The sequence below is a fragment of the Neolamprologus brichardi genome, chromosome 5, assembly GCF_056152115.1.
Source record: "Neolamprologus brichardi isolate AB-2024 chromosome 5, ASM5615211v1, whole genome shotgun sequence".
Taxonomy (NCBI): Eukaryota; Metazoa; Chordata; class Actinopteri; order Cichliformes; family Cichlidae; genus Neolamprologus; species Neolamprologus brichardi.
This window is the reverse complement of record NC_142108.1, coordinates 30304476-30315000: the sequence shown is the minus strand read 5'-3', so window position 1 is coordinate 30315000 and position 10525 is coordinate 30304476. Positions and strand designations below refer to the sequence as shown.

The 10525-nt window shown below is 39.4% G+C and overlaps 1 protein-coding gene across 3 annotated transcripts in view; it reads right to left on the bottom strand.

Annotated features, from left to right (window-relative positions):
- Nucleotides 1-10525, bottom strand: part of ppp1r16b (protein phosphatase 1, regulatory subunit 16B) — a 113714-nt gene that overhangs the window by 45410 nt on the left and 57779 nt on the right. For all 3 annotated transcript variants that reach the window (XM_087841013.1, XM_087841015.1, XM_087841014.1), the window contains exon 3: nucleotides 2526-2596. In XM_087841013.1, coding sequence (XP_087697139.1) covers nucleotides 2526-2596 — 71 coding nt within the window. The remainder of the gene's footprint in view (nucleotides 1-2525; nucleotides 2597-10525) is intronic.

Here is a 10525-nt window from a genome sequence, read left to right as displayed (position 1 = left end):
TAAAATGTTCTCTCCTGCTCCCGTGTTTCCAGGAATCTTTCAGCTCAGCGATGGACACTGGGACTGAATAATGCCAATGAAAACCTACAACTGGGGTACAAAAAAGTTTATTTTTTTAAATTCAAAGGTTGACTTGGGATTAGACCTGGGCGATATAAGATTTTTTCATATCACCATATGCTTTTTTCATTTCAGGCGATAACGATATATATCACGATATAAGCCAAATAACTATATTTGTAAGATTTAAATGTGCTGTTGCTCACAAGTAAAATGTGAAATAATCAGCAGCTTGTTTTGATTTAAATATTTATTTCCCATAATAAGTTCAACAGGGCAGATGTACTTAAAATGAGGCTTCAGTTTAGGCAAAATAAAGGCAAATATTACAAACTACGCAAAAGGTAGCCGCTAAAGCATTTAAGTTTCAAATTAGAACAAACAAAACAGACTACTAAATTGTCAGTTCCACTTAGAAACAAAATATTAATTCTAAAAATAAATCTTAGTTTATTTTACAGAAGAAGAGACAAAACTGACTAACTTATTTAATATTGCTTTGGAAGCGCTGTCTGAGAGAAATGTTTATGTCCAGGGAGTTGGTAACGAGGATCCATTACCTTAATTAGCTGCTTGAATCCTTCATTGTCGACTGTGTTTATTGGTAGCATGTCTTTAGCAAGACAGTAAGCTATGGCATTCGTTATGTTGCTATGTTTCTTAGCTTTTTTGTCATATGGTAAGACGCTGGAGAAAGCCGACTCAATTGACTGTTGCTGCTTCGCAGGGATTGCCCTGGTTGTTTTCGATGACGAATTAGCGCTTTCAGTCAGAGATTGAGAGTGCTCTAGTGGGTGGCACTGCTTCAGGTGATAAAAAAGGTTTGTTGTATTTCCAGACTTTGTGGGAACATGCTTTCGGCACAATTTACAGTGCGCGTTACTCTGTTTTTTTGTAAGACTTCAAATAGCCGAAATATCTCCACACTACGGAACTTCTCTGGCCTTTCCTTTCGACAATCTCTCCGCCATTGGAACCGTCATCTGTGTTCTCTTCGGTAACCTGGTCACCCAAAGCTCTCGGTTGATTTTTCTCTAGTCGGCACACTCATTTCCTCCATTACCCGGCTGCATAGCGGCCGGCTGCTTCCCAAACAAATACACATGTGCGGCTTGGCACTTGTGCTGTACGTAACAAGTTAGGTGACATGACGCTGCGGCTGTGATTGGTTCGGCTCTGCACTACTTAATTTGTATTGGCTATTCATTTTTATTATAAGAGAGGAAGAGAGAGAGAGATGAGGCCTATCGCAATAGTTTCATTTTTCTATCGAGAAAAAGTGATTTCGCAATACATATCGTTATATCGCCCAGCTCTACTTGTGATCGAATGAGACATGGATCCTTTGTTTACTGAGAAGTTTAAAATGAAAAGTGACACGCAGCATTGATTTGTTTGAGGAGGAAGCTTTGATTATCATGTCAGTAATAGCTTTCATTAGCAAGTGAAAACAGGCCTCACGTCCTCGACGGCAAAAAATGATTCATTTCCCCAAAACTGAACTCATTTCCGGACTATTAGAAATCATTTTTTCAATGTCAGAAAACCTCAAACATGAATTCCCACCCAGGCAAACTTCTCTGGAAATTATTTCATTACATTTCAACAAAGAGATGGTGATGGTGGAGGTAGAAAAAGCCTTGATGTTACAGTGTTCGATGAAAAACACATGATCAAAACAAAGAAATGAAAAAACGTTTTACACATATTATGTGTCTAACAATAGTAAATGTCAGCGCTGCCCCAATTAAAATGATTAATGGTGCATTTTTCTGAACATTTCCTCTACCTAACTATTATTTTCACCTACCCAGTTGGTGCCTTTTTTTGCTTCTTGAAGCTCAGTGGTAGAGGTAAGAGACTGTCACAAAATACAGGAATACTCGACTGGGGTGCATATTTTAAAAGTGCTGCATATAAACCGAATTCCAAACATGTTTGGATTTCACATAAAATATAAATATAACCAGACTTGCAAATCTTATAAATCCATATTGTATTCACAATAGAACCTGTTGGATCTGTTACCAAATAACCTTATCAGTTGAAAAATGTTTGTCCAGCTGTTTCTTTTAACTTTTCCAGCCTTTTGTTGCACCCTTACAGCTTTTTTTATTTATTTATTGCCACCATCAAATTCAATATGAGGTAAAATTTGCCTTAAAATGGACAATTTTCTCAGGTTAAATGTTTGATATATTTTATTATGTTCAATCGTGAATAAAATAAAGCTTTTTTAGAGCTGGAGGTGTATATGACTAAATAATGCTCATAACATACTGACATATTCTGCATGTCTTAATCAGGAAATTCAACAATCAGTATAAAAAAACTGGATTAAAAAAATGAGACTCAAGTTATACATCAGGTTCTTAATCTTCTTTAAAAAAAAAAAAAAAAAAAACAGGCATCAGAAAAGTCAAAGATGGACATAAAGAAGGACAGGTGGAGACAGATAATCTTACCTGATGCAGAGCTGTAAGGCCGTCTTCATTGCAGAGGTCTGGACTCACATTATTCCTCAGCAGGTAACGAACTGTTGGCAAAGTGAAGAAAAGGAACATAAATACAGGTGAACGTTGCACATACACTTCCAGGATGTCTTCGAGTGCTTTGAAAAACTGCACTTCCTTTTATAAATCTATCCCCTTGCTTTCCTGCATGTCTCACTCGCATAATTAAAATCCATTTTGTGGCTGAGCATTGAAAGATCTTTTTGTTTCTTTCGCCGCTTCTGAGGCACGTGTGTTGCGTGGTTATTCGGCTGTTCGGAGAATAAACAAATTAACAGATCCAGGTTAAAAGCACGACAACACCCCATATACCTTAATTCCTCTTAATTGCTGAAGAGGCTGCAGGTGCACTTCAACTTAACCTTCTAGTTAAGGGGACATCACCAATCAATCTGCAATCCATTAATCCTGCAGTATAATCGTGATGGATCTCTGCAGGGACAATCTCTCAAATTATCAGCCCAGCCAGGATGTTACTCAACTGACCTTGGAAATACAGAGGAATGGGTGAAGGGTGAGGTGGGGATTGTTGTGACGGAAGATGATGATGATGTAACAATGCCTGGGATTACACAGTTAGTCTGCCCAGACAGATAAAACTGCCACAATTCACAACATATCAAGTGCCAGCTGTCTGATTGCTAAACCTGCCAGCCTGAACAGGAAGTGGTACGTAGGGCTCCTCTGAGTGTCATAATTACTCCTGTTTTGTTTTTTTTGTTTGTTTTTTTTGGGGGGGGAGGGGGGGTTATGGCTGCCATCTTCCCAGACAAAAGACACCTCGTGAGTGGTTGAATCAGATTATGATGCTGAACACAGAGAGAGAAATGAGAGACATGAGTAATTATCACATCATGGCTCTGTACACAGTGACATCACACAGCATGTGCATGTTTCACAATAATCTTTGTACAGTTGTCTACCTGAATCAGGCTTCACTTTCTCTATAAAGACATGTGCATTTTTGTTATGTAACAACTGATCTTGGCCAATAAAATGTAACAACAATTTCCACAGATGTTTAAAAATATATATACCGTAATTGTCGGGCTATAAGCCGCTACTTTTTGCACAAGCTTTGAACCCTGCGGCTTTTAGTCAGGTGTGGCTTTTCTATGGATTGTCCATGATTTTTGTCATATCGTGAGAGGATTTGTTTTGTTTGTTCCGCTGTTGTACGGCACTACGTTGCCTGGCGGAAGGATCGGGGTTCAAGAGTGGTATGTTGGTCACATGTCCGTCCGCCAGGCAACGTAGTGCCGTACGAAGTAGCGCGAAAAACAAACTTCAAAGTAGCGCTACGCGTTCAGCGGGAGGCGTGGATGATGAGCGGCGATAAACTTGCGAAGAGCAAGTTATGACCAACTCCACCAGTGGATTCTGACAGCGTGGAAAAGTGTGAAAACATCACCATGATCACCAACGGATTTCGAAGGGCTGGACTGCTGCATGATGGAGACACCGCCACGGCCCTTCAGAGGGTGTTCGACTCTGACACTGACAACGAGGATTTGTTTGGTTTTGAAAGTGACAACGAAGGAAAGAAGCGGAGAGTGGATGACGAAGCCATCCTGAGCCTGTTCGTATCCGACACTGGAGAAGAGGACTTTGGTGGTTTTAGTGCGCAGGAAGAAGAGAAAGATGGTGGTGAATGACTGACTTTTCTTCTTGTTAAAGCCGTGTCACTGCACCTGAGCCTAAAAGGTAGTCCCAATCTATTTTTCTGGTGTGCTGTAGGTTATTGTTATGTACTACATTTGTTACTCGTTTATGAAGCACAGTACATGTTTCGTACTTGTATTTACCGGTACTTGTACATATACCTAAAAAGTTATGCAAATATGTACCCTAACTTGTTTTTCAAAATATTAATAAAAGGGGTGTGTCTCCAAACAGCCATCTCTTTGCTGACAATTCCCTTTGTGCATATTCTCTTACATATGATAAGTCAACATTGAAACACCTGCGACTTTTAGTCAGGTGCGGCTAATGTATGTACAAAACAGGATTCTCCCCTGATTTTAGCTAGTGCGGCTAATATTCAGGTGCGCTTTGTAGTCCAGGAAATAGGGTATATAAAAAAGGGGAAAACACTGGTCTCTTAAACAACAGCGTTAAATAATGTGTCATGAATTCAAGCACTTTACACAACAAGATGCCAATCACTTATATTCAGGAATGCAATTATCCTTTTAAACATCAAAGTAATTACACCGACTGGCAGAATTATCCGTCTCACACGGTAACATTTATCTGCCATGCTGACAACTGTAACATTGTTTGCTCCACGTCTGGTCATCTAATGGGGAGAGATACCCAGTATCTTACCACAGAAAATGTCAATCAATACTGAGCAGGTCCATTGTCCTTTACTATATAACCTCTGATTTAGATTCAACTCTAGTAAAGTAATTAATAAAGAACAGTCTGTGTGTTCTGTGAGAGGAGAAGAAAAAACTTAATCAACCAACCAATCAATAAATCCGTCATCTCAAACTGTAAAGTGTATTGTTGGGGGTACAGAGTACTAACTGAAACCTGCCTAAATGAATGTATCGACATTTTGTCATCTTTCACTTCTCTGCTCATTATAACATCAATATACGGTTCAGATTTCGCCATCTTTTCTTTATTTTGAGCACGAGTATATTTCAGCTCCTTTCAAGCACCTTTTGCATGAGAAAAACGAGCAGCAGATGAAAAGCAGGGTCCTCGGGAGGAGCTGCGCCTGGCATCTTTTGGCAGAAATCTTCTGAAAGTTAAGAACAGCTCGAGCTCCCAGGCGAACGCCCATGATATGACCTGCATTTTTTTGTGACAGCTAATAAAGAGCAGGGAGACGGGGTGCGCTACAGAGGGAGGTCACGAAAGGAAGCTGAATACAAATGGAAGTGGAAGGTTCAGTATTTAAGCACACCGGCTGAGTTGTTTCCTCTATGTGGGGGTTTAATTGAAGCACTGCTTAAAAATAATGGCAGATTGTCATAATGGAAGAACACTGTGCTCTGAGTAAAATGTGGCTCAGGGAGACCTTTTTCCATAATAAAATAGAATGATTAAAGTGCAGCCATTATCAACCTATTTCTATTATACAGCTTCCTAAAACCTGCATTGATTAGACCCCAATTAAGCTTTTGATATCCACCCACACCACAGCAGTATAACTGTCATATGTTACTTTGAACACTTTTGGCATCGTCACAGTACGTCTACAACGTCAGTTGCTCTTAAAACCCAAAGACGCTGAACCAAACCAGAGAAAATGAGCTACTGCAGCATCACGCACTTGTGCAAAATCTAAGAGGAAATAATGATGAGAGCTCAGAGAACTGAACCAAGGTTATACAGTGCAAGCTCAGTCTGACTGCATCCCATAAACGTCATAAACACTTTCCTCGTTTCCTTCCATTTTCCTCCCCAGTGACATGGGTGGGAAAATATAATTGCTCTGCATTAATATTTTATCGGGTGGCCACAAGTTAGTAATGCATTAGGAGAAGATAAGTGAGTGTTGGCTAGACATGCTAGACAGTAGCAACTGACAAAGAGATGCACATGTCTGACTATCAAATATAATACAGCTAAGACTGTGTGGTTGATGCTGAGTGAAGTACTTCTGCTTTTATCTCCACGTCCTTAATTTAGTACTTGTAAAAAATAAATAACTAAAAAACAATAATAATTTGCACATATCGGAAATTTCTGGGGGTGACCATGAGTGCTTGGAAAAACTTGGCAGATCTACAAATCCATGCTAACAACAGCTCACAGGGAAATTAAATCATTATCCAGTTTCCCTGTTTTGGTCCAATCTAGGCTTTTTAGGAGGTTCTATACAGTCTAACAACATGTGTTATTATATACGCATAACATTTACTTCACAATGAGTTAAAGCAAAAACCTGCTTATTGCCTTTTAATGAGGCTCAGGAAACTCACAAGTAAATGGTGACTACAAGATGTAGAATATGTTATTTACTGACCGCGCCAAACATTTCAAGCCTATTTTTTACACATCGGGCAGCAATAAATGTGAAAAATGTTGTGAGGTGGAATCAACAGCTTTGTTCATAAATACAGTTTTGTTTACTCTGAAAGTCTGTGCCTAGGGACTGAAGGCTAAAATATATGTCAGACTAAAGCTTTATGGAGATTAGCACATTAGCGATAAGGTGAATGGTGCAATCGTCTGGCAACAAGCGTGACAAACATTGCGGGATATTATGATGCGTCGCAAAAATAAGACAAATCCAAATCAAATGTATCTATGTTTCATGCATGGAGCTCGTCCAGTGTGCAGTAAACAACAGATTCAGTGTCATGTAGCCACAATTGAGTTATCATGTGCCCACACCTTACCAGCTTGTGGCCATGAGTTATTGATCTTTTCCCACCTATGTTGCCATGGGGGCTGTGTAATTTGCAGCCCTGTGTTGTTACTGTGTACAACTGGATTGTAAACACGAAGCCTCAGAGGAACTATGGGACTAACATCACTTTGCAGCTGCATCCTCTGTTATTTTCTTATAATGAGAGAGGCATTGTGTTTTCCTGGATTTCAAAATATAAAGGTCCTAGGTGTGCAGACTATAGCTGAATATAAATTGCATCCATCAAGCACACAAAGTTAAAAAGTGGCCCCCGCTCCAGGCAATTTCTTTATATTAAGGAGATGAAATGTCTGATGCAGACTATACAAATGAAGTACCTCAATATGTGTCTAGTCGTATTAGAGTCCCTGAGGATTCAGTGTGATCGACCACAGCACAGAATAACAGCATAAAGTAACAAATCAAGCACCGACTGAATGCCGACACATGCCACTGTCTCTTCTCATTTTCAGACTGAGTTTAAATTGCCACTAAGGCAATCAAAGACAAAAACTATCTATTAAAATAATTAGATTATTTGAGAATCTTACGACGAACTCACTTTAATATCTCTATTTTGGTCATAGGACGTCTGAAAGAAAGCAAAATATAAAGACAGATGAAGATATAAACGCATTCAGGATTGAATCCACTTTATTTACACTTTCCTGATTCTTATTTTACAAATTAAATTGTCTGTATGGGGAAGAGAGGGCTGCCTACACAACACCCACCTCCTCCTGTCTCCATGCCAAAGTGCCCTTGAGCAAGAAAGTGAACCCAAAGTTGTTCGGGATGGTAGACGAGTACCTTGCATGAAAGCTCAGTTGCCAGTGCTGTGTGAGAGTATGTGTGAGGCAAAATGTGTAAAGCACTTTGTGAACGACTAAAAGGGGAAAAAAGGCACAATACAAGCCCATTTCCCTTTTTCACTACACCCACGAGTTACCGACTGAGTGTGATGAGTGCAAAGCTGTAATGAGAGGACTTCAGGAGGTCATGAAAGAATATTGATTTTTTTTTTCCCAAAGTAGCTGTTCCCCTTATCTCACATGCAGGGATGCTAGAGTTCAGCTGCAATCTAGTCCCAAACTACAGCTGGGAGGTGCTCAGCATTTTCTACAAGGAAATATTCACAGATTTGGTATAACCAGCCTTCTGGTTGAATATGGCCATTACATGTTTAGGCAAGAGGTGTGACCCAATACTTTGGTTCGTATTAGAGATGGACCGATCCAATATTACGTATCGGTATCGGTCCGATACTGATCCAAATTACTGGATCGGATATTGGTGAGAAATAAAAAATGTAATCCAATCCATTAAATATAAAAAAAAAAAGCACCTCACCAAACTTGCGACAGGGCTAACTCAGCTCATAACCGTAGCACGTCGGAGCAGTGTGGTCACGTGATAGAGCAGCTGCTACCAAACCAGCATTTCATCTCCGAGGAAGTTTTCCCAGAGAAGTAAAGAAAGTGTGTAAGTTCATCTCTGAATGTTTGTAAAGCATTCCCGCGTTAAGCTTAACAACCGATATGTGGAGCGACTATCTCTCTCTCTCTCTCCTGCTGCTACTTCAATCGTGAAACTGCTTAATGATCAGCTGATCGGCTTTTCTGTCGCGAGTCCGTCTCTCTTCTTAGTTTTTGGCCCACTTCTCACCAGAAAGAGGAAACCAGCGGCTGAACAACAGCAGCACGTTTAAGCTTGATAAGCTGTTGTTAGAATTTATTTAATATTACTTTCTACACCAGGATCGTTTTCTACAGCTGACGGCTGGTAACTGTGCAGGGGCGGATCTAGCAAAGTTTAGCCAGGGGGGCCGATAGGGCATGAACAGGGAAAAGGGGGCACAAAGACATACTTTTCTTTCTTATTTTTATTTAAAATGTCTAGCTTTTAATAAATAATTATTTGACTCTTACACCCAAAGTTTTAATCTGATGTAAAATATATAGAAGTCCATTACTGTATATAGTAACTGTTAAGTCTAATATACTCTAGTAAGCTATAGTACTTTTTCCTTTGGGAAGATACCATCTGTGCAGTCTGCAATTCTGTTGAAGAAAGATGTTGAATCTATTTAATTATTCTTGAAAAATAATTTATTTTTGTGCATTTTCCCCCTGCATCAAATTAAATTTGATTACATCGATTAAGCATCATGAGGAAGAGGGTGGTTTGTTTGTTTTTTGCTGGGAGTTTGCAGCCCTATTAGTTAGGTTGCTTAATATTTCTGCTAAGTACTCTTTAAAATACCAGAATAGGGAGGATGGAGCAGGTTTAAGTTTATTAGATTGATCAGTGTTGCTGAACTATGAAATATTTTGGGCACAGTGTATTTTTTACATACAGGTATAACAGAATAGCTTTAGTGTTGTTATTTATTTAAACTTGAGTATAAACTTATACAAAATGCACCAAGATATTAAAAAAACGTTTTATTGATTAAAAAACACATTATATCGGATTCATATCGGTATCGGCAGATATCCAAATTTATGATATCGGTATCGGACATAAAAAAGTGGTATCGTGCCATCTCTAGTTCGTATAGTACATTTCATATTCATAAGGTAAAAAGGTTTCATTCCACAGAATATTTGTTGGAGCCACGTGCCTCTCGTGCAGCTTTGCATCACAGACGAACACACTAACCAGATCACAGGCTTAAGGTCCCACGGTACCACTGTTTGCACACACATTAATGGCATGTGTGTAAGCCAATAAATCAGCCCCGTCTTTACAAACTACATTAACTGGCCGTTCATTTCCTATTAATGGAAACCAGAATACATTTACCTCCTCAGGCAAGTCTCAAATATGTTGTTGCTCAACATATCGGTAGAATAACTATCACTCTTCACCAACCCCGCTATTAATCTCCCTTGATCTCATTCTGCTACTTCACCAGATACTTGTTGAATTCATGCCGCGGCGTGCTGAAGTTGTCCTGGCAGCCCCACATGTTTTTAATCTTTAATTTCTTTAATAAGTTAATTAAACATTTGTCCACCTATACCTGCATCTATAGGTGTGTAAAAACAATTACCGATGCCTATGAGAAATGATTGTGAGCATGTCATTTCTCCTTCACTTTTTTATTTGCAGGTTATCCTCTGCATTAACATACTGTCGACACACACATTGTCTTTCTCATTGTCTGAGTCTGGAAAAGCAATCAGAAGGCGCCAGTTTTCTAATAGTGTTTGCCGGCAGCAGAAGTCTGATAGCTGTGGAAATTATACTTTTTATAAATACGTGAAAATGCACAAATGCGCATGCAGACAGCGCAGACACTCAGACACATCAGACAGCGTAATGTGCCATTGGTTTTTAGGCCGAACTGCATCGATGCAAAATTGCTCCGTCTGTGACAGGGTGAATATGCTTTGGGGTTATGATGTGCGACGATGAGAGAGGTGTGAAAAATAAAACGTCAGACAACGATGGATGTGATCCACTAGAGGAGTGTTGTCACTTAATATTTATGAACCATGCTATTGGTATTTTATTTCAGCTCTCATTTAATGTGTGTTTTATGTTGTTGTGTCTGGCCTGTCTGACTCGATTTGCGTTA